Source organism: Lagenorhynchus albirostris, chromosome 4, assembly GCF_949774975.1.
Source record: "Lagenorhynchus albirostris chromosome 4, mLagAlb1.1, whole genome shotgun sequence".
NCBI lineage: Eukaryota > Metazoa > Chordata > Mammalia > Artiodactyla > Delphinidae > Lagenorhynchus > Lagenorhynchus albirostris.
The window spans coordinates 148,032,054-148,055,144 of record NC_083098.1 but is presented as its reverse complement, the minus strand read 5'-3'; the positions used below and the strand labels follow the sequence as shown (position 1 = coordinate 148,055,144).

Sequence of the window (23,091 nt, the reverse complement as noted above, 5' to 3'; positions counted from 1 at the left end):
CACTGTCTCCTTCCAGACCCCAAGAAGGGCCACGCCCCCAGAGGCAGCCGCTCCTCGGGCCTCCGGATGGGGCCCCACGGGAGGCCTGAGCGGGCGGTAACAGGGTCACGGACGTGACATCACAGCTCACTCTCCAACCGACTGCCGACGCCACGGGGGCCTCTTCTCAGTCTGGAGCCATCGAGCCTGAGGCCCTGGGTACGTGGCTAATGACGCCACGTGCACGTGGGAAGTGCTGAGGCAGGAGATCTTCCTAGTTCTCGTCACAAGAAAACATCTAACTCCGCGTGGCTCCCACGGGGGCTCCCCCCCATTTCCTTGCCCTCGCGGCTCTGACCTGCTTCCCTGGCGATGAGGGGCGTGCAGACTGGCTCAGGTGCTCGCTGGCCGTGTGCATCCGCCAGCCGAGTCCCCTGCCTGCTTTTAATGGGCATCTTTCTCTTTTCATTCTGTGCTTCTCTACGTGTCCACGTCTGACACACACACTGCAAACATCTCGTCTGCCTGAAAACATCTTCGATTGGCTTTCGCTTCTGAAGGATGACTTCACAGGAGGCAGAATTTCAAGCTGGCCAACGTTCTCCTCAGGCACTTGCCGAAGATGCCCCCGGCTCCGGCTCCCACCCCTTGGTTAACAGGCAGCTGCGGTCTCCTTACTTTGAAGGTCCCTCCCCTGGGGGCTCCGAAATGGTCGTCTTTGGTTTTCAGCAATTTGCAACATGCTGAGGAAGGCGTTTCCTTCCTTCTTTTATATAAACTCCTGTTTGCTGTTTTCAGAGTTTTTGATTCTATGGTTTGACGTTTTTCATCAGTGTAAGGAAATTTTTGGCCGGTGATTTTTCCAACATTGTTTCTGGTGTGTCCTCTTCTCCTTGGACTCCGAACAAAGGCACGTCTGACCATTTCCCAGCCCCCAACACCCCTGCGACCCCTCTGTATCCATCTCTCTCTCACCATTGTTCGTTCCTGTGTCTACTCTGCTACCGGGCACACGGCTCAATCCTCAGTCCCAGCTGTGACGTTTCTCAGTCCGAGAGTCACACCTGCCTCCTTTTCGCACGTTCCAGCTCTGCGGTGAAATCCCCCTTGTACTTCCCTGAACACACGAGACAGTCAATGCCGTCTCCCGGCTCCAGCATCAGATTCACCTACGGGCCTCTCGCCCAGCTCTTCTGCTTGGTCTTCAGTCATCGGGTCTCTGAAGAGAAATGTCTGAGGACACAAGGACACCTAAAGCTCTGGGACTACCTTCCTCCAAAGGAGAAAAAACCTGAAACCTTAAAGCGTGGCATTCCTCGTCTTTGTCACGTTGGCACGTTAAAAAAACAATACACGAGGTGCCAATGTGGAAAACATACTAAAAGACAAGAACACGGAAACTCTTAAAGGAGCAACAACAGGCAGAAACACAGACATGCCCACGGCCCACGACGCTGGCGCTGTGAGGGCAGCTGGGCGGCTCTCCCTGAGCCCTTACCACAGGCAGCCCTGGCACGGCACTGCCCTGTGTGAGCCCTCCCGGGACCCGGGGCGTCAGAGCTCATGGCCCTCCCGGGACCCCGGGCGTCAGAGCTCACGGCCCTCCCGGGACCCCGGGCGTCAGAGCTCACGGCCCTCCCGGGACCCCGGGCGTCAGAGCTCACGGCCCTCCCGGGACCCGGGGCGTCAGAGCTCACGGCCCTCCCGGGACCCGGGGCGTCAGAGCTCACGGCCCTCCCGGGACCCGGGGCGTCAGAGCTCACGGCCCTCCCGGGACCCCGGGCGTCAGAGCTCACGGCCCTCCCGGGACCCGGGGCGTCAGAGCTCACGGCCCTCCCGGGACCCGGGGCGTCAGAGCTCAGCACTTCCGGGACCCCTGCCAGTATCAATCGCGCTGCACTTGTCTCCACACCAGCCACGGCTGGGGTCCTCTCGTCCGCCCCCCTCAGTGTGACACCAACATACTTTGCAAATTTCACAGTAGCTGCATTCCGAGGCACAAACCCTGTGTGGAACTGGATCTGGAACATCTTCATGGACGCCATCTGCAGGGAGAAAGCGAACAGAAGGTCCTCAGGCCGGGAGGCAACGCCAGGCCCTTCACGGGTGACCAGCTGAGGTCCCACACGGGGCTCCAGGGCCAGGGACACACAGAGGCTGGGGCAGCGCCCTAGCCAACAGGCGGCTCCTTGGGCCCGTGGGGAGGCCCCAGGGCCACAGCTGGGCAGGCTCAGGCTACAGTCCCTTCTGCCTCTGCCACACAGGTGGGGACACAGAGCTCTCACTGCGCTTAGAGCACCAAGCTCGCCCACGAGCCAGGGGCCGCCCGGCGCCCGCTCACCTTAGCCTGCAGCCTTCCTCCCAGGGTGGACCTCGCGTGATAGATGATGATGAGCACGTCTCCCTGGACCGTTATGCCCAGGGGAATGACCGCTTTGCCGTCCTCGATTTTAAAATCCCTGGAGAACAGAACCAAGAAAAGCAGTGCACTTAGGTATAAGGTGCACCGTTCTGATGAACTGCGACCCACAGCGCCAGTTTCTTCTTGCCTCGCGGGTTTTTCTGCCAAATTACGTCAGGCGTGGGGGGAGGATGGTCCAGGAGAGGACTTCCAAGGAGCCACCCAGCACGAAGACCCCGAGAACTCCCCCACAGGCCCTGCCGGCCCCGCCTCCACGCCCACCGCCCAGCCGCAGCCCCAGAGCACAATTCCCTCCTCGACAGCCCCCAGAAGATGAGGCCGCGGGGCGAGGAAGGGCCTGAGCCCCGAGCCCACCTCATCTTGTCGTACTCCTGGGACGTGGTGGTCACACGCTCATCCCCCACATAGACCTCGCAGAAGGGCCGGCAGCCGTTCCGCTGCTTGCTGAATAGGGGCACAGGCGTCATGACCACGGCCTTCACCAGGATGGGCTTGCTGTGGGGCGTGATGGGCTCCTCTGCCACCATGTCGCACATGTACTCGATGTACCTGGAGGGCAGGAGGCACACCATGTCACATGCGTGTTCTGTGCAGGAAAACGGGCCACGTCACATGCGTGCTCCGTGCTCAGCCCACGCACCGCGTCACACACATGCTGTGTGCAGCCCACACACCACACGTGTGCTCCGTATGTGCCCACATGCCACGGCGCACCCGTGCTCCGTGTCTCTGGAGCCCATCAGGTCGTCAGTCTTTTCTCAATCACACGTAAGCATCTCATGCTATAAATTTCACTGAAAGCAACGTTCCGGTGTCATCTCATGAATCTTATGTTTTAATTTTCATTCAGCTCAAAATATCTTTAAATTTCCCTTGAGATTGCCTCTTTGACTCACCAGCTACTCATAGGTAGATTGTTTCACTTTGAAATATTTAAGGCTTTCCAAAGCCACCTGCTGTCACTGATTTCCAGGTTAATTCCACGATGGCCTGGGAACATATCTGGCATGATTTCTATTCTTCCCAATCTGTCGCGGTTAAAGAGCCCGGAACATGACCCTTCTTCCCAAGGGCTCTGCACGCACGTTGCTGTCGTGGGTACACTCCGTGGCTCTGAACTGGCCTGCCGACCTGTTCCACTGCTCACTGAGAGGGACGCTGCAACCGCCCCCGTCCTGCTCTATGGACCTGGAATCCGCTCCGCCGGCTCCCTTGGTGGTTCCGCAGCTCCTCTTTGTGGCACCGCCGCAGGGCGTCCATCTCCCGCGCTGGTCTAACCCGTCTCCCAGGGAGGGGAAGGAGCCGTGGCTGGCTCCAAACTGACAGCAGGCGACACTCCGTCTCGCCACTGCACTCTGGCCGCTCCCGAGGTCCGCAGTGGAGACGGCCACGTGACAGGAGACCCGGGCGCCTCTCACCGACAGCAAGAAGCCAGGACCACGACCCAGGTCCACAGCCTACAACCTGAGTGACCTTGGGAGCACATTCAAAACTGCAGGAGGAGGAGACTGCCCGAGTCAAGGCTGAACTGGACGCCTGACCCGCAGGAACGGGTGTTTCAGCAGCGGGGCCTGTCGCACGTGCCCTGCACACAACCCTCCTCCGCCCCCGCCGTCACTGCTACGGGGCAGGCCCGCAGGCAGCGTGCGCTCGGCGAGGGGCCCGGCACACAGGTGACGCTGAACCGGCTTCCCAGCCAGCCGGCCGCCCGCCTGCCTCTGCAGCCTCGGCTTCTCCTTCCTGATCTCCTGGGTCACCCGAGCACGTCCCAGGCCGCCACTCGCATCCTCTGCTGACGTAATGACGGCCCTTGAGAAGAACCTTCCCTGCTTGCACCTCCACTCCTGCCGCCCACCTTCCGGAGCGCCTGTGCGTGGCTCTCGGCAGTGTGAACGCCGGAAGCCAAAGTAGGTTTTCCGTGTGTGTGTTTTGTTCTGAATCCCACTTGGTGTCCTCTGAGCTTCTTGGGTTCAACGTCTGCCGTTAATTTGGGGAAATTCTCAGCAACGCCTCCTCCGTGCTCCCCCTTCCTGCTCCGTCTCCCCCGGGGGCCCCAGTGGTGCGTCTGTCCGACCACCTGAGATGGCCTGACGCGTGTTCCGGTGAAGGACATCTACAGACCCCTCCGAGGTCGCGGCCCTCTCCGTTTGGGTCTTCCTTGCTCCCTCCCACCCCCACCCGTCATCAGAGTCTTGGACGCACAGACCAGCGACCAGCAACTCCAGACGTCCCATCACGGTTCCGAGTCTCATGCGAAGGCTGCTTCATCCGTATGTCCCCAGGAGATGACCTCGTGCCCCCTGAGCAGCGGCCTCCCCCTCTGACCTGTCCTGCAGGGCACAGACCACCCCCCGCCGAGCGCCCTGTGGGTGGGCGCCTGTCCCTCCTTGGACTGGGAGTGAGCCGATGGCTCTTCTCCAACAGGTTTGAAAAGTCACGCATCTGAAGTGGGCACCGCTCTTCCATAAGCTGTTGGGCCGGGCGGGGGATGACGCTCTCTACGTCTGCACGTCTCCAAGGAAGCAGCCTGGGGTCCGCTGGGGGCCCTGGGGCCAGGCACAGACCGGCAACACGACACTCTGCTGGCTCTGACCCCCGACCCTGAGCGCTCCCGAGCGGCACCCCAAGCTGCAGGCACAGTTTGGGAACCCCGGTGTGCCCAGATTACGGAAGGTGACATGCTGAAAGGCTCGGCAGCCTGTCACCCATGCTCGGCGGCGCAGCCCTTGCGCTGCCACGCCTTCTGCACGATGGACGGGCCCGCCCCGCCCCGCCCCGCCCCGAGCCACACAGGAGACACGACAGCGTACCAGCTGTCTCGGGGTACACCCTGCCCCTGGGCAGCGAGCCGGTGGGGTGGGCCTCACAAGCAGGAGGGGGTCAGCCACCCCACACCGCCATCGAGGCAGTGCAGCCATCCCGAGCGGGAGGAGTGACCACAACGGCCCCTCACTGGCCTGGACGCCTTCTCCATCTCCCTGCCAGGGCGGGGGGGGAGGCAGCGGGGCCCAGGCGGCCCCGGCTCTCCCCACCCTCGGGCCCTGTGTTGTTCACGCCAAGGCCCTCCCCACAGAGGAAGGAGATACTCCCCCAGTACCCGACGGGAGTGAGCAACTCCTCAGGCCTGAGCGTGAGGCTCCCCCCTCGCTGCAAGGTGGATGGAAGTGGGGAAGGCGGTCTGGGAGCAGGCAGTGGCCCCAGGGGGCAGGGGGTGGGCGGTGGCCAGCTGCAGCCCTGGGAAACCATCCCCTGTAAGTCGTCAGCAGAGACAGCCTAGAAGCTGTGTCTCACGGACCCTGACATGGAGGACACACGGCGGAGGCGGTGCTGCCACACAGCTCCCAGATGCCACCTTCCCTGCCGAATGGAGCCACTGGGCCACGTGTGCAGAGGTGGCACCCAGGGGCTGCCCCATCGCCAGCGAGCAAGTGGCCTCACGCGCTAGGAAGGTTGGCGCCCAGGCCCCGGGCAGAGGCGCAGCCCCGCTGCTCCGGAGCCCCGACAGGGCAGAGGCGCAGCTGCCCCGACTGCGCAGGCGGGCCCGTGCTCCACCCAACACCGAGGTCCACACCCGCGTGAAACCCTGCCATCTCCCAGCACCCACAGCTACGGCCTGGCCACGGTGACGCCGCACCCAGGCCCCACGGTGGACGCCATACCTTTTGTGGGACGGCCAGATGCCCGGCGGGCAGCGCTTCATACTGAACATGTACACGGCGGCCTCTGCGGTGCTGAAGAGGCGGCAGAAGCACAGGAAGGAGCAGACGGCCACGGCAGAGGCGGCCCTCCCGTCCTAGGGCAGATGCACGGGACAGGCTCAGGCGGCACTCACTCCCCCAGGACAGTCAGGGCCTGCGCCTGGGGCCGGGGCTCATCAGGGAACTTAGGAAAACCCACCTGATGAGGTGAGAACTCAGGGAGCGGAGAGAATACAGGCTCCGCAGCAGAAGGCACGAGGCGGCCGGGCACGTGCTGCTCTGTCAGGGTCCCCACCTGACCTTGGTCCCCACCCGACCTCAGCGCTCAGCACGTCCATGCTCACCCTCACGCACCCTCTGCAGCGCCACCCTTGGTGTGATGGTCACCCACACCAGGACGGCAGTACTGACGGTCGAGGGTGGGTTCTGGCAGGTGCCCCACTGGGTGTGATACCCACAAACCCTCAGCCCCAGGGTGGGCTCAGAGACGGGGTCCCAGGAGGCAGGCTGGCCTCCGTACGTGGGTGCTGCCACGAGGGGGCCCGCACCTTCCATAAAAGGGGTGGGGGGGACCCTCAGTGAGGACGGTCTTCTGCCAGAAGCCCCTGTTGCCAGGGACCCGGCCATGACCCACAGAAGGTGCCAGGAGCCGCCTGCCGCAGACCCCGGGGCAGAACTGCTGCTCCCGGGAGTGGCGGGCGTCGGGGTCACCACTCGGGACACCCGGCCGCCCCCGCCTGACCCTCTGCACGTCCCCTCTGTCCCCTGAGTGTCCCAGGGCGGGGCAGCTTGCTCACCACGCAGTGCACCACGCAGACGTTCCCGGGGTCCTGGCGCAGCCAGGCGTGCATGTTCCTGCAGAGGCTGTACAGGCTACGGAGGCTCGGGGCCCGTCGGGCTGCCCAGCCACACTCGGAGACCTGCAGAGAGGGCAGCTCGCCAGCCGGGGCGCAGACACACGGGCCCCACCCAAAGCACCCCACCACCCCCAAACCAAGCGCCGCCCCCCGCCCCCCAGGCGCGCGACAGGACTCGGGAGCCAGGCTCTGGCAGACGTGGCAGAAGGAGCGCAGCACCCGCCCTGTCTGCGCTCAGGGTCAGTATAAATACTGTAAAAAGCGTCCACGCCCCGAGCGTTTATCCGCCAAGGAAACTGCGTGGTCTCGCGTTCCCTCTGGAGGCACCTCAGGCTCAGCGATCCTCAAGACCCCGCCCCTTCTGCGCAGTGTCAGGGGAGGACCAGCGCCACACGAGGCTGAGCGAAGCCAGAGCCCGTGCTCACCCGGTTGTGGAACTTGGAGGCCCGGTACGTCCTCAGGGACAGGTTGTAGACAGCGTAGCGGCCCGGGTGCTTCGCGTCCAGAAACAACCGCACGTCTTCGATGTTGTTCTTGATGGCCGACTCCACACCTTCCGCCGGGAATGACATCACTGCAAGAGAGGAGCCCCCGCAACCTCTACAACCACAGGCCAGATGCTCGGGCACACGCGGGGCCTGCTCCTCGTGGCCGCCGACCCGAAGGTACAGTGAGTCCTGAGAAGGGGCGGAGCAGCGGCCTACAAGCCCCGCCCCACCGCCCGTCAGATCCTCTGGGATCCCCAGATGGTGCCCCGAGACCCTCCTGAGACGCAGCTTCTGCCGCAGAGCCTGAAGCACCACAGGAGCTCCCCAAGCGTCTGGACTGTGGTTTCTGCCTGGAGACCCACATTTTAGTATGTGTGGCCTCGCATTATCTCCCTCATGACCTCAGCGTTTCAGAAGGTTCCAGACCAGGGGAGAAGCTGGGTTGACACTGGCGTTATCCACCGCAGGGCCTAGAGGCACACTGGATGCAGGGGTGGACACCCTAGGCCACATCTCGGGCAAGGGAGTGGCTGCCCAAGAGGCCAGAATCCCACGCACCACCCTCACACAGGAAAGCGCCAGAAGTTCATCCTTAGTTAAAGCTGGCAAACAAACGCACCTGCAATTCTGGACGTGATGTAAGAAAGATCCAAATCTCCCTTCGCATAACTGGAATTAAAAACAGAAGGGCACTTGGTTATTATAGGAAATGTCTACGGTTAACTCACAAGAGCTTAAACGGAAGCAAGTCCCTGAGAGGCCGGGGTGTGTTGGGGGTTGGCCCTCACCGCTCAGGCTGCAGCTCCCGGGGACACCGTATGTGCACGTGTCAGTGTGCACGTGTGTACCTGGGTGACTGCGTGCATGTACATGTGGGCACGTGTGGAGCTGACATCTACCTAAGAGGTGGATGAGAAATTATAAACTGCAAGGGGTGGAGAGGCGGGGGTCCCGATCGGAAGGGTCTTTAATTCTCTTACTACCAGAAGGTGGGACATAAGGAGCTGGTTTGGGAGAGAGATGACAACAAAAATGGAAGACAGAGTTTTCTGACCCAGTATAAAATGTCTGGCTAATGAGAAAAAATTACAAGGCACATGGAATGGCAAAAAGCAGAATCTGAAGAGACAGAACACGTATCAGAACCAGACGTGTCAGGATGTTGGGATTATCAGACAGGGACTGAAAACAACTGTGGTCAACGTGCTGAGGGCTCTAATGGATAAAGTAGACAGCATGCAGGACATAAGGGGACTCTGAGCAGAGAGGTGGAAATCCTAAGGAAGAGCCGAAAAGAAACGCCAGAGATCAGAGCCCTGCAGCAGAAATGAAGGTTGCCTTTGACGGGCTGATTAGAGTGGACACGGCTGAGGAAGGAACCTCTGAGCGAAAGGACATCTCGACAGAGTCCCTGAAAACCCAAAAGCAAAGGGAAAAGCCTGTAAAGAACAGAACAGAACATCTAAGGCCTGTGGGGTGAAGGTGTGACATAATGGGGAATCCAGAAGGAGAAGAGAGAGAAGAACAGAAGAAATACTGAAACATTTTAACTGAGAATTTCCCCAAATCAATGTCAGACACCAAACCACAGATCCAGGAAGCCCAGAGAACACCCAGCAGGACAAATGCTGGAAAGACTACACCTGGGCATGTCGATTTCAACTTAGAGAAAATCAAAGATAAAGAAAAAAAATCCCAAAGGAGCTGGGGGGTGGGAGGGGAGGGGGACACTTTACCTACAGGGGAACTGAGATAAGAATTACATCTGACCTCTCCTTAGAAACCATGCAAGCAAAGAGTGAAGCGAGATATTTACAGTGTTGAGAGAAAAACCAGCAGCCCAGGATTCTGTACCCTGAGAAATTATCCTCCAGAAGTGAGAAGTAAAGACTTTCTCAGAGAGAAATTGGGGGAATTTGTTGCCAGTAGATCTACCTTCTAGAAATGTTAAAAAAAAGTTCCTTAGAAAGAAGGAAAACGATAAAGATCGGAAACTCAGACCTACTAAAGAAAAGAAGAGCATCAAAGAAGAAATAAGTGAAAGTAAAATAAAGATGTTTATTTTTCTTATTTTTAATTTATCTAATAAGTTTGTTCAAAATAATAATGGCAACAATACACCCGATAGGTATGCCTATGTACATATTTCACGTATAGACACACATACTCAAACGTGCCTGTGTACAAGTGAAATGAACAACAATGATACAAGAGCCAGGAGAAAGGAATTAGGATTTCTGTGGCATTATGAAGCACACCCACTGCCTGGGAAGTGATAATATGCTATTTGAAAGTGAACTTGGGTTAGCTGGTAAATGGGCACACTCTAGGGAGACCACTGAAAACAGCAGAAGTAGTATAACTGATAAGGTCGAAAGGAGAGAAAAGGGATCATATAAAATGCTCAATTGAAACCACAGAAGATAGGAAAAGAGTGGAAGACAAAAAAGCACCAAAGAACAACGGCGAAGACTAGAAAACAGTAACAAATAGGGAGGCTATTAATCCAACCCCAGGTGCCGCAGAGACACTGCGGGCTCGGCTGCAGCCCTGTGCAGTGAAGCAAAGGGGCCATGCGGACGGACGTTTTGGTTCCCAGCGCGTCTAAACGCTACGTTTACGCAACACTGTGGCCTATTAATGCAACAGTGTTATGCCCAAAAGACAGTGCCCATCCCTTTAATTAAAAATGCTTTATTGCTAAGAAATGCTACCCATTGTCTGAGCCTTCAGTGAGTCTCAGCAGTAACATCAAAGAGCACTGATTACAGATCCCATAACAAACACAATAATGAGCAAATGTTTGAAGTACTTCAAGAATTACCAAAACGGGACACAGAGACACAAGGTGAGCAGATGCTGTTGGAAAAAGGTGCCGACAGACTCGCTTGACGCAGGGCAGCCACAGACCCTCACTGCGTTCTAAGTGCAGTAAAGCGGGGTCGGCCTGTGTACCAATAAACACTTTAAGCACCAATGGTCTAAATACACCAATCAACACAGGGCTTGTCAGAGTGGATCAAAATATATGACCCAACGATGCTATCTACAAAGTAACATGAAGCTGAGCATCTCCTTGTAGTTTATTCATAGTTTGTCCTCTGTTAATTTCCTTTATGCGTTTTTCCGTTTTCCTATTAATTTTCATAATCCACTGTATATAACGGATACTATTCGTTTTGTGAGTTACATAGTTTGAACCTATTTACTCCCAATCAGTGCCACATCTTTTTGTTAAAGAAACGTGTTTTTTCGAGGAACAGAGAATTTTTAAGTTAGTTAAATTTATTAACCATTTTCTCCATGGCTTATATATATTTTTTCACATTTAAGATATCTTCCTTACTCTGGTGTTATAAAAATGTTCCTCTATATTTTATTAGTTTTTCCTAAGAAATTGCTTTTCACAATTAGATCTTTTAACAAATCAGAACTACTGCATTTGGCTGTTATTAGACGGGACCCAATTTTCTCTTCTTCTACACAGCTCCCCATGGTCTCAGCAACACAGACCCATTGGTCTGTTATTTTCTTTTAGACTGACATTTCGTGTTTCATACTATCCCTACCTAAGTACATGTCAAGCGTGAGTCTAAACGCTTGTAACAACACAACAGATGTTTGAAAAAAATTGGTAAAGAACAGAGTTTGTCTCTTCTTATTTTTAAAAACATCGCCGGCCATTCTGGATAACTTACATGTGAATTTTGAGATTGAAATCTGTGGAAACGACATCAGGACTTTTATTTTTATTGCAAAGAATTCATAGATTAACTGAGGAGCAACACGACCTTCACGATACAACTTCTCCTAAACGTAAAGACGGCGCGCTTCCCCACCTGTCTCATGTTTCGGTCGTCAGTGTCAGCAGGGTGCGGGGGCTGCACGCGGTGCCCTCCACAGGCCAGGCCGGGCCAGGGGTCAGTCGCGCTGCCGCGGGAACACCCCCCGCCCGCCCCGCACAGCCAGCAGAAGAGTCAGCACCATGGAGACCAACTGTCCCCAAACTGCCCATGAAGTAGATAAAGCACTACACCCTCAACGGCCGCACAGGCAACCGGACAGGTTTACTCCAGAATTCCCGTGTGGGAACAGAGGAGTGAGAACGGCCAGTGCTCCTGGGGGGAGGGAGGAAGGCCTGTCGCCCAGACAGCAGAGCGCGGGGCTGCGAGGGGCTCGCAGGACGAGCCGGGACAGCGCCCAGCTTGGTCGGCAGCAGAGGGGCTGCTCCGGTCGGGGGAAGTGAACAAGAATCGAGAACAGTCCCCAGAAGGACGTCCAGGTGGATTAAAAAGCCAAATGTGCGCCAACCAAGCATTAACAGGTGCATTTACGATACATTCAGACATTTAAAATGGGTGTGTGTTTTTTCTGCCACGCTGCGTGGCTTGTGGGATCTTAGTTCCCTGACCAGGGATCGAACCCGGGCCCTCAGCAGTGAAAGCACGGAGTCCTAAGCACTGGACCGCCAGGGAAGTCCCTAAGATGTGTTTTAAATCAGGTCTGATCTATTTACAACTTGGGGCACGAAAGGCTTCCTAAACGAGAAGACAAAAGACGGAAAGGGAACTGTGAAAAACTCGTGTTTTAATTAAAACGAGCAACAGACAAGAAGGCATTTGCTGTGTTTACCCTGTATGAAAAAGCTAGTCTATAGAATGTAACGTAAAATCAGTAAGAAAAACAAACACCCAACAGGAAAAAGAGAGGAGGATAAGAGCAGCAATTCACAGGGACCCGCGGCCAGAGGTTCGCGTCCCCAGGCCCACAGGCCACAGGCTCCACGTGGGATACCTAGTGCTGGGGAAGCTGGCGGGGCCTGGCCACCCACCCCGCTGTCCCTGAGGAGGGGCCGGAGCACCCGTGGCAGTGGGGGTGGGTGGGGCAGGTCAACACTGAGAGTGCAGACACCGCCAGGCTGGGAACCCGGGGAGCCTGGTGGGGGCGTCTGTGAAGACCTGGCACGGGGGCTCTAGGACATGTGGACGTGTAGGGTCTGACCTAAAACTGGTGAGAAACAAATGAGACCACAGACAGGTGAGGGCTCAGGGTCAGGCCCACAAGCCAGCCACGCCTCTTGGAGGCCACGTGGGACAGGCTGCACACGCAGGGACGGTCCTCCTCCGGATAGGCCCTGGGACTCCTGGGCCCACATACCCTGAGATGAAGGTCCTGCCTGCGGCCGAGGGGCTGGCAGTGGCCCTGAAGGGTCTCCATCACCAGGCCCCATCTGGACCTTCCTGCGGCAGGCCTGAAGCCCAGCACACGGGGCTCCGCCTGGAGGACCCCCTCAGGGAGCTCAAGCACCGTGGCCGCTGCGCCTCTGACCCTGCAGGGGGGGCCGCTTCCGTGTGGATCTTCTGCTCGTTTGTGGATGTGGGGAACAAAGAACAGGAAGCGTTCGCTGCACGTGTGCAAGCCTGTCGCTGCTGGGATGCTCCCCCGCTCCAGCCAGCAGCCTTTGAGAGCAGGACCCCGTGTCTGGGTCCTTCCCCGTGACAGGGATGGCAGTGTGGGGTGGCCTCCCTGCCTTCAGGGAAGACCCGGGGTCCCTTCTGTCGGAAGGGCAGTTACAGGTCACAGTCCTGGGCCGGGGCTGTCACCGTTCCTGGGCCTTCTCATGGGGGAGTCCCAAAACGAATGAGCTCACACTGGTATTTCTAAACCAACTTCTCAAACACAGGGCCTCACAGACTTCTTTCACTTCCAGCAGGCGTCCTGGGCGAAAGGCGGTACCCAGGCTGACCCTGGTCCTCAGAGGGGCTGTAGGCAAGGCTAGCCCCGGCAGGCGTCTGGCAAGAGCAGGAGGGCGCTGCCCGTTCTCACGACTGACAGGAGTGGCCATACGCCCCAAATGCCTGGAGAAAACGGGGTCCATGCGGAGACCTGCAGCCTGGGGAGCCGAGGGCTCAAGTGCCCCATGGGCAGCCCCACGGGCCCGTCTCTGGGGCCCGGCCTCGCAGCTCGGCTGGGAATTCAGTGTGTCCATCTGTCTGTCCATGACTCCACGGGGAGCTGAGCTGTGTCCTTTCTCTGAAACAACTCGCAGCTACGAGGACCGCTCGCCAGCGGGTCTCACGTGTCCTCCGGAGATTCGGGACCCTGGGGGTGGTCTTGGGACCCGACGCACGCACCTTTCCTCTTACTCTAGGAAAGCCCCGCCCCTACTCCTACGAGGACCTGCCCTCGGGTGCGTGTGGCCACCGCGTGGCCTGGCTGTACCATCAGCCTGAGGCCCGTCAGGCTCACGAACACGGCTGTGAGTCGAGTCGGGCGTGAAGGCAGCTAAATCCGGGCAGAGCCCCGTCACCCCCACCCTCACAGGCAACTCTCAGGCCCAACCATTCACCCGAAACTCTGCTTTTCTGAACACGAGCAGGTACGTGATGCCCAGCGTGCGCCCCCCCAAACCCCAGGTGCCCGTCATCATGGTTCCCGGGTGCAGAGGCTGGGGCAGCGTCCATTCTCCTCCTGGCAGCCTCCCCCGAGGCCAGGGACGCTGGGCCCATTAGAGACCTGGGGGGGTGGGGAGGGTGGGGGAGATGGCGTCTCAGCCGTGTGGGAACTTGGTTTCTTTCCTTGGGCGAGGCCGAGTGGCTTCTCTCACATCCCGTTCGTTGTTGCCGGGTCTGCCATTCCAGCCCGGGTCAGCCCCGAGACCCCATGATGAACCCCGCTGGGAGGAAGATGGGAGGACACGAGTGGGGCCGTGGGACCCGCTGCCCTGACGTCTCCCCAGTCAGCAGAAAGTATGGGGACAGCCGCGGGCCGGGGTGCGGCCACACGCACACAGAGCTGCCTGCTCAGCGCCGTCACATGAGATCACCCCGCCCTGGGAGCGCGGCTGCAGGAACACCACGGGCAGGTGATAGGTAAGCGCCGAGCAGTCACCTCCGCCCATCCACGCCCCGTCCGGGACCCTCTGGCCTTCGCACCCAGAGCCTCGGCCCACATGACTGCTTCCGTCTCCGTGGACAGGACTCCGGAGAGCCGGGCACCATAAATGCACAGTTGTACATCTGACCCTTCCACCGGCTACGAGGTGCAGCCCGGGATGTTGCAAAGGGCCACAGGCACAGGTGCGAGCAGGCACCCTGCACTGCCGGACCCCTGCGCTCAGTGGGAATTGAGTTTCTTCTCGTCACGTAAGGTCACATCAGAGGCAAAGCACACGGGGGCCCCGGAGCCCACCGACAGCAGAACACACACGTGTGCACGCACACGCTAGCTCTCACACACAACACACGTGTGCTCCCATGCACACACATGCTCACACGTGGGCACACTAGTGCACAAACACGTGGGCTGTTGCCTGTGTCGCCAACAGTTGTGGACACAAAACAATGATCGCGGCACAAAAAAAATGAGGCCAAGGCCCACACGGGGCTCAAAGACACGACGAACACACTGCCCCTGCCGCTGGACGAGGCAGGTGACATGCCAGAGGTAACCCCCAACGCTCCCAGAAACTCCCTGGTCAAAGCCGAGACCACTCGGAGGACAGCACGAACAGGTCGTGTACTGTGGCCGTGGTCTCCGTGGACAGGGCCCCCCTCGGGGAGGGGGATGTGGCCCGGAGCCAGCGCGTCTGCTTTCCCACCGTGCTCCCTCCACTGAGGGGGCAGAAGCGCAGCCAGGGACCGATGGCTGAGCCCACGCAGGGGGGCCAGGCTGGCGCTGAGCACGGGCCGCTCACCCACGGCCCCACCTGGGGTTCGGCCAGGCGTGCAGGCAGGGCCGCACCCAGGGTTCCGAAAGCTCACTGCGGAGAACCCACGAGCCTGTGCGCCCTCGACTCACTTGGCAACGGACTGGATGACCTTGGAGGAGGTGTCCTTGATGTTGGTGAAGAGGCGCTCGGTGCCGCCCCGCAGAATGTCCAGGAACCCGCCATAGGGCTGGTCGTACTCGGCGACCACCAGGCCTGCAAACAGAGACAAGCCTTAGGATGTGGCAGGGCCCGCCAGAGCCACCAGCACCTGCAGCGGTCACGCGTCCCCGACCCAGCCACCAGCGCTCCGCAACCAGGCACCCCGGGCCCGCTCGCGAGGGCAGGACCTGGACACCATCAGCGGGCCGGAGCCTCTGGGCGCACGTGGGCGTCCCCGGCTCCAGGACGTTCACCCCACTCTGAGCGCTCGCTGGACACCATCAGGGACCTCGTCACTGACAGACACGTGCCAGGGCCCAGCCAGGGCCACCGGCCTGTCCCCGAGGTACGGACACGCCGGCACACACAGAGGCCGCAGACGCACGGCGCAGGTGAGAGCGCGGGAGCAGGGCCGTGCAGGTGGCCCCGGCCGGGCACAGAAAGGCCACGGGAGCCGCAGCTCAGTGGGTCTGCGGGGGAGCGGCCTCCTGGCCGCCGCCCTGATGACACCAGAGTGGTGGCCCACGAAGGCCCCGAGACCCCAGGGCCCTGGGGTGCGGGCTGCAGCAGTGGCTGTGGAGGCGCAGACAGCGGGGGCGGTCTGCGGCCTCTCCGCCGCCCAGGCCCTGCCTGAGTGACGCCTTCGCCGGGCGCCCCGCGCGCGTGCGGTGTGGTCTCGTCTTGGCACCCCGAGGTGGCCCCACAGCACTGGTGGGCAAGGGGCCAGGACACGGGCTGGCCAGCTGCCGAGGGACCCCCGGGGCCGAGAGCTGCGGGAGGACCTGGGAGGTGGGCTCTGTGCCCCAACTGTGAGGTGGGCAGTGGCCCCGGGGGCACAGGGCGGAGGCAGGTCCTGGCAGGACTCCTGGAAGCTTCCCGGGCCGGGGTGCTGAGCCCTGGCTGCAGCCCACACCTCCCGGTACACACCGTGTTGCATCAGCACTGGGCGCCCAGACCCGCCCAGCACGCCGGACGATCGGAGCGCGAACCTCTCAGCAAACACGCCCGAGTCGTGAGAAAAGCACACCAGCCCCACTTCTCCTGCTGCCAGAACTGTCTCCCCATCTGAGCCCCTCTTCTCAACCCGCGGACTCGGACCCTCTGGCCCCCGGCCCCAGGCCCCCCGCACGGCTGCTCTATTTCCTCACATACCCGTTCCCGATGTGCCCACCCTCATGGTCGCTGTGGGCTGGCCGTGGAAGGCGCACCCCCATCCACCTGGGCAGGGGCTGTGCTCACCAGTGACTTGTGGGGGCAGCTGGGTCCCTGAGGGGCCAGAGGCCGAGGCGGCCACACAGGCAGTCACCCCACAGCTCTGTGGGCCAGGGGCCGGGGCTCGGAGGACCCGGGCTGCCCTGACAGCACAGGGAGGGGACAGCCAGCCCTCGGTCTCTGTCCTCCTTCCTTGTTCTAAACTGCAGCCCGAGTGGAAGCCCCGCTGAGTTCTCGGGGCGCTAGGGAGCCGTGAACCTGAGACTGGTCCTGGGGACCCCAGACGTGCAGTCTGCCTCTCGCTGCCGGGCCCCAAGCCCGCAAGAGCAAGACCGGGCGCCCAGCGCGCGGCAGACGCGAGGAGTACTCACCTCCACCGCAGCCGCTGCCTGCGGAGCCCCCAGGAGGGGCCGCGTGCCCGTAGCCTCCGTTCTGCTCCAGGAGCTGTAAGGATCCCAGCGCAGGTCAGGCACAGCACGTGGCGCCCGCGTTTGGGGCACATCGCCCCCCCAAGTCCACCCTCCTCCACCTATTTACTACAAAAGCCACGAAGGAACCTCCCAGAGTCTCAACCCCAGGGCTGATCCTCAGGGTCGCCCGGGCGCACGGCTCCATCGCCTTAACAGAGGCGGCAGCCGTGAACGCCCCCAGCCGCCAAGGCCACAGGCTCTGCTGTCGACACAGGAGCCGGGTGGGGCGCCGCCAAGCAGCGGGGCCGCAGGCTGCACAGCGAGGCACCATCTCCCACGGGCCAAGCCCGGGGCCGGCGCCGCCTGCCGCAATGACACCAAACACTTTGCGGAGACTTGTGGCGCCCCTGGTGACGGGCTCGGCCGACCCTGGGACGTCGGTGCTGGGCTGAGCCGCATTCGAGTGCCGGCCCCACACTCGTCCCACTTTAGGCACGTGTAGCTGCACGGCCGCCCTGTTCATAAGTTACATAGAAGGCGCTTTGCGGTTTCCCGTGGGGTTTTAAGAAACGTTCTTTTCATCGGGTTAACGTTTTACCACGTTAGGCTCAGCAACGAGATACACGTGGTGTGGATTCTGTGCCCTGTGGTGCACCGGAGGCGGCCAGTGTTAACGGGAACGCTCCACGGAGCCTTACAAGTAACACACACGCTGGCGTGAAGCAGGTGTGTCTGCTAGACCGACCGTGTCTTTTCCTCACAAACCCCCAGTTCTGTGGTTTCATCAGCTACGTGACAGCACACAGCCTCTCCCAAAGCGACTGCAGGCCGCCACACCTCCTCCAAAGTTCCAGGGAACGCGCCCCGAGGCTCGTCGGAGGACGCGTTGCTGCCTCTGGTTCTGCTGAGTCCTTCCCCACACACCCGTTTGTGGATTCAGCCCAGTCTCCTACGCGGTGCTCTCCTGGTTTCAGAGTCTGTCGGGGCCTGTGTGCCCGTGCTGCCCCGTGGGGGACTGGCTTCTCTCCCCGCGAGGCCCCGGGCAGAAGAACCCTACAGAAGGGGTTTAACGTCTGACCCGCGGGCCCTGGGTTCTAGAAGCGCTAAGAGCACAACGTGCTCACGAGCCCCACTGCCCAGCGGCCTGCGCTGTTCCACGGGCATCTCTGCCCACGCCGCGGAGCAGGGCCAGCGGCACACGCGCAGACTGGCTGCCCCTGGATTACGGCCCTCGCTGCGCCACCCGAGCCTCTGCCACTGCCAGGGGCACACATTTTCTGTAAAGGCCACTGGGCAGCCCAAGCTGACCTCTGACGGCTTCCAGCCTCTATGAACCGCACATACTGGACATCCGGGTCCGCTCCCATCCCCTGCCCGGCCCCCGGCTCTGCTTCGAACTCCGAAGACCCCACATGGCGGCACACTTCTCCTCAGGCGACCCCGCTGCCTGGGGGCTCCCCCCTGCGTGGGGGCCGTGAGCGCCCGGGGAGCCGGGCTCTATGGCGACGTCGAGACGGTGGGACCACGAGCAGCACGCGGAGGCCTACCTCGGTGATGGGCGACTTGGGGTTCACGTTGCGGGCGGCCGCGATCTCCTGGAGCTGGCTCACCAGCTCCGTGATGGACAGCCGCTCCTCAGGGTTGACCCTGAGCGTGGCACCTAGGGCAGAGGCAGCGTGTGCTCGTCCCGCGGGCGCCGAGGCCGGGCTCCTGGGGAGCAAGCACCACCTGCTCTGCAGGGGCTAGGGACCCCGGAGGCCCTGCGTTTTGCTTACGGTACTGATTTTAAAAGCAAGCGAGGGATGACAGCGTGAGGAACAAAATCACCGGAGCAGCCACTCAGGACGTGTGTTCAAAGGGGTGCGGGGGACGTCGGCAGGTGGGACTTACGGATGAGGCCGTGGAACACGGAGTAGCGTGTGTCGTCGGCAGGGATCGCGTACTTGCCGTTGACGATGCGGAGCTTCGCCCCGTCCTCAAACGGGTGCTGCCCGAAGCAGAGCAGGTACAGGATGCAGCCCAGGGCCTGCAGGAGATGGGCAAGGCCTGTCGAGTCTCACCTGCGCCCCCGCCCATCTGGTCGCGGTCCACGCTTGCCAGGCACAGAGACCATCCCAGTCAGAGCGGCCAACAAACTCCAACCCTTCACGCTGTGATCAAAAGGTCCTTCCAAGATGCAAAGTTCCTACAGCCCAGTGTGGGGATCTACCGGCCGGCCGGCTGTGCAGAGGGGCATGTGGCCAGGCGACTGCAAGGAGGGTGCCCCCACCATGCTTCTCTGGGCTGACGTGAGCGCCGGGGATGAATCTGGGGGCTGTCGAGGCTCCACGGGGTCGGCACTGAAGCCAAACGTCAGTGTCCCCGCCATGTTTCCACCACAGCTCCAGCCACGGGAACATGATGGGGAACCAAACCCGACCAGTGTGTTGGGGGAGCAGCTCATTCTGGGCCCAGACCAGGCCAAGCCCCAGCGCCAACTCCCGACCTGCCTTCCAACTCCCGCATGTGTGCGTGCACGTGGTTCTTGGGCTGAGACAGGCTGAGGGCGCCCACCTGGGGTTGACCAGCTCATGTGTGTCAAAGAGTCTCCACCTACCCCTAGGACAGGGACTCACATCCACGGCGGGGCTGAGGCCGGACTCGGGCCTGATGGGCCTAGACCATGAGCCTCGAGACGCGGGGGTTCAGGGCCATCTGTCCGTGCTCTTAGGGACACCGGAGAGGCTGCAGGACACCTGAGACGGGCAGGAGCAGTGCCATGTGCACGGCGCCATGCTCCCCGAGCTCTGTGCCTGACTCTGAACCAAGGCGTCAGCAGATACCTGCTCAGCCAGACCCCACACTCACCGCATGCAGGGACTGCCCTCCATCGATGGGACATGTTCCAGGAGATGTGAAGGGTCACCCCAAGTGTGTGGCCTGACCTCACTTTGAAGCCCCCTGCAAGGCATCGGGCCCGGCCATCGCTCTGGCCACCACCAGGTCAGCATATAGCTGCAAGGCCATCTGGAGGTCCTCTTTCTGGCCATGTGAACTGTGGCTTCGTGAACCCCCGGGCCCGTGAGGGGGCTCTGACCAGGAGAGCTCAGGTCCAAGGGTGCAGGAGCGACCTGTCTCAGGCCCAAAGCCCGCGCAGCACCTGCACCCACTCTGCTACCCACCCCCCAACCCCACACCCCCGTCAGCACATCTCCGCTAACAGCATCACAAGGGCCGCTGAAACAACGGAAGAACAAGCCAAGAGGAAAAGAGAAGGGAGGCTGAGGGGACCAGCCGGCTGGAGCCTGCGCCCCAGGGCCTTGCACCAGCTGCGGCGGGGCTGCCCACGCGCTGCGGGCGAGCGGCCTTACCCAGATGTCCTGCTTCTCGCCGATCGGGAAGTTCGAGTACAAGTCCACGATCTCCGGCGTCCTGTACATGGGAGTCGTGTTCCTGGTGATCTAAATAAAGGACACAAACGTATCAGAGGAAAAGTCACAGGTGAGTGATAGCCGCTACATTGCACAGTGGTCCCTGTGCCGCGGCAGTCGGCGCCCGTCGAGAGCCCTGGCCCAGGGCGGTCCCACGAGCGGCTCTGCGGCTGGGCCCTGCCAGGATGGGGTCAAGGGAACACGGGGGCCAGCACGAAGCATGTCTGGGGCATTTCAGTGCCACAGCAACCATGGACACACAGAACCGTGACCCGTGAAGAGAATGGCGCCCACGAGTCCTCGTCAACAACGAACAGGTGGGGGCTCGGGGCACCAGGTGTGGGAGTGGGGCGGGGGCAGGGCTGCGCAGCTCTGAGGATCCGCCCTGGGAAACGTGACTCAGAGCCCCACCAGGCGGCTCAGCCCGGCCCCAGCCCATGCGGCCAAGGCTTTCCTCCCCCTCAATTCTGCCCACCACCGGGCAGGGAATGCGTCTACAGCCCCGAGACGTGGGCGTGCCACTGGGAGCGCAGGTCCCGAGGGACAGCAGGGTGCCGGCAGCCAGGAACAGACACCTGCCCGGCGGAGACTCCACCCAGCACTCTTCTTCGGAACCCGGCTCCATCTCGGATCGCTCTCTTTGCTTGTGCAGCCTCCGTGGGCTGCTTATGTGCGTGGGCCGACGGTGGCACCCTCCCTCCCCTGGCCACGGCCGCAAACGTGGGTGTCTGCGCCCGCCCAGCGCTGCCCCCTGCTCACACGTGTTCGGAGCATGCCCACCCGTCTCCCCTGCGGCTCCCGTGGGAGCTGCCCAATGTCCTGTGAAGGTAGGTTTTTACATGATTTTTTAAATTGCTGCGTTTGGGATAATGAAAAAGTCCTGGAGAGGACAGAGGTGCCGTGGAGACGTGAAAGCACTGAAGGCCACTGAACCGCGTGCTTAAAAGCGGCTAAGGTGGTACATTTCATGTTACACATTTCGCTGCAACAAGAAAAGGCAAGGAAGAAACAGCAGGTGTGGGGTGCGGTGAGTGAAGGTGTCTCCCGGGCCTCCCGGGCCCCCCGCCCCGGCCCGCACTCACCTCCTCCTCCACCAGGGCCCGGCGCTGGGCGCTCCAGCTGTAGTCCGGGTAGTGCGATATGGTCGTGGCACTGCCGAAGTCGCACAGCTTAATGGTCCCCTGGTTACTGAGCAGCAAATTTTCAACCTGCGAAGTTCCAAAGACGGTCTTTATGAACTCGGGGTGCAGGCTGGACCGTGGGCACGCATGGGGTGTGGCGCCCGGTGGGGAGACGCTCTGAAGGCAGAGCGGCCAGGAGGCCTTCTGGGCCTGGGGACACTTCTTTCTGACCAAAGTCGGTGCATATACCTCAAAATGGGATGCCCAGAAACACAAACGGAAGTTCAAATCCACCACAAATCAAAGATAACTTGACCTAGTAACGTAGGATGTACAATGAAAGCTCTTAAAAACCTTAGAAGATGAAAAAAAATGAACATACCATTTAAAAATAATCAAACACATCAATAACTAAAGAAGAAATCTAACAAAAGATACACAAAAGACCTCTTATTCAGAAACTGTGAATACATGCGATGAATTTTAAAATCCAAAACCAACAGGGACCCAGACTGCACTCCTAACGGGAAGGCACAGACCCAGCCACGGCTCCATAAGCCAGGTCCCACCACCAGCCCACATGCTAAGCGGGGCTGTACTTTTCGAATGGTCAAAACAAGTCAGAAGATCAGGATTCCGTGACCCAGGTGAGGGGCAGCTTTACTGACCCAGCCACACCTGCTCGACCCAGTGGCCAGGACATCTGCAGTCTGCCGGCCCCACTCGGTGTGGGCTCCCGAGATGGACAGCCTCCAAGTCTGGACGCCGAGCAAATGGACTGTGGGACTCCAGTCCCAAACGCCCCAAAGAGCAAAAGGTAAATCATACTGAAGAGGACGCAAGTGCACAACTGCTCCCAGTGACACTCGTGACACTCGTGTCTGGTACATCCCTGTGTCCTTCCTGCCCCTCCACAGAGCACCACGTGAGGACTCCCATCCACGGGGAGCACTTGCAGGGAGTCCCCCAGCGGGGCCGGCTGCCGCGGACCCGGGCACTGAGAAGCCCAACTCAGGCTGAGCTCTCGGACACGGATTCTTTAGTGTCAGCCTTCTAGTTTTTCACTTTCCTGAGACAGAGAAGAAACACAGCTGCCCCGCCCCCACTTGAGGACGGCACTCCTCCAGACCAGCAAGGAAACCAGGAAGGCTGGCTACAGATTGGACATGAGGGAAGTAGTACAGAAGTTTCTGGGAGGGAAATGGCACGTCTGGGGTCTGCTTTACAGTTTTTTTAGCAAGTAGGACTGAGGAGGGGCAGGGAAGGTGGGGAAGGGGGTTGGTGTGCTGCTACCCTGAGCCATGGTCAGAGTCGGGGCACTAGCTTTGTGGATGTTGGATTATTGCTAAAATCAGGCCACGGACCAGGAGAAAATACTTGCAGCACATGTAACTTAAAAAAGACTGTTGTAAGAATGTACAAAAACCAACCAACAGGACTTCCCTCGTGGCACAGTGGTTAAGAATCCAGCTGCCAATGCAGGGGACACGGGTTCGAGCCCTGGTCCAGGAAGATCCCACATGCCGCGGAGCAACTAAGCCCGTGCGCCACAACTACTGAGCCTGCGCTCTAGAGCCCGTGCTCCACAACAAGAGAAGCCACCGCAGTGAGAAGCCCGCGCACC

General features: G+C 60.2%; 1 protein-coding gene across 6 annotated transcripts in view; it reads right to left on the bottom strand.

Moving 5' to 3' along the window:
* The window catches only part of GAK (cyclin G associated kinase), a 50,716-nt gene that overhangs the window by 12,242 nt on the left and 15,383 nt on the right, over positions 1 to 23,091 (bottom strand). For 5 of the 6 annotated variants that reach the window (XM_060148973.1, XM_060148975.1, XM_060148976.1 and 2 more), the window contains 13 exons: positions 21,429 to 21,554; positions 20,287 to 20,376; positions 18,827 to 18,962; positions 18,484 to 18,596; positions 16,898 to 16,970; positions 15,245 to 15,368; positions 8,064 to 8,113; positions 7,382 to 7,530; positions 6,897 to 7,019; positions 6,061 to 6,194; positions 2,756 to 2,950; positions 2,321 to 2,438; positions 1,945 to 2,024 (listed from right to left, as the gene is read on the bottom strand). In XM_060148973.1, coding sequence (XP_060004956.1) covers positions 1,945 to 2,024; positions 2,321 to 2,438; positions 2,756 to 2,950; positions 6,061 to 6,194; positions 6,897 to 7,019; positions 7,382 to 7,530; positions 8,064 to 8,113; positions 15,245 to 15,368; positions 16,898 to 16,970; positions 18,484 to 18,596; positions 18,827 to 18,962; positions 20,287 to 20,376; positions 21,429 to 21,554 — 1,511 coding nt within the window. The remainder of the gene's footprint in view (positions 1 to 1,944; positions 2,025 to 2,320; positions 2,439 to 2,755; positions 2,951 to 6,060; positions 6,195 to 6,896; positions 7,020 to 7,381; positions 7,531 to 8,063; positions 8,114 to 15,244; positions 15,369 to 16,897; positions 16,971 to 18,483; positions 18,597 to 18,826; positions 18,963 to 20,286; positions 20,377 to 21,428; positions 21,555 to 23,091) is intronic. The other variant, XM_060148974.1, reaches the window with a different exon arrangement.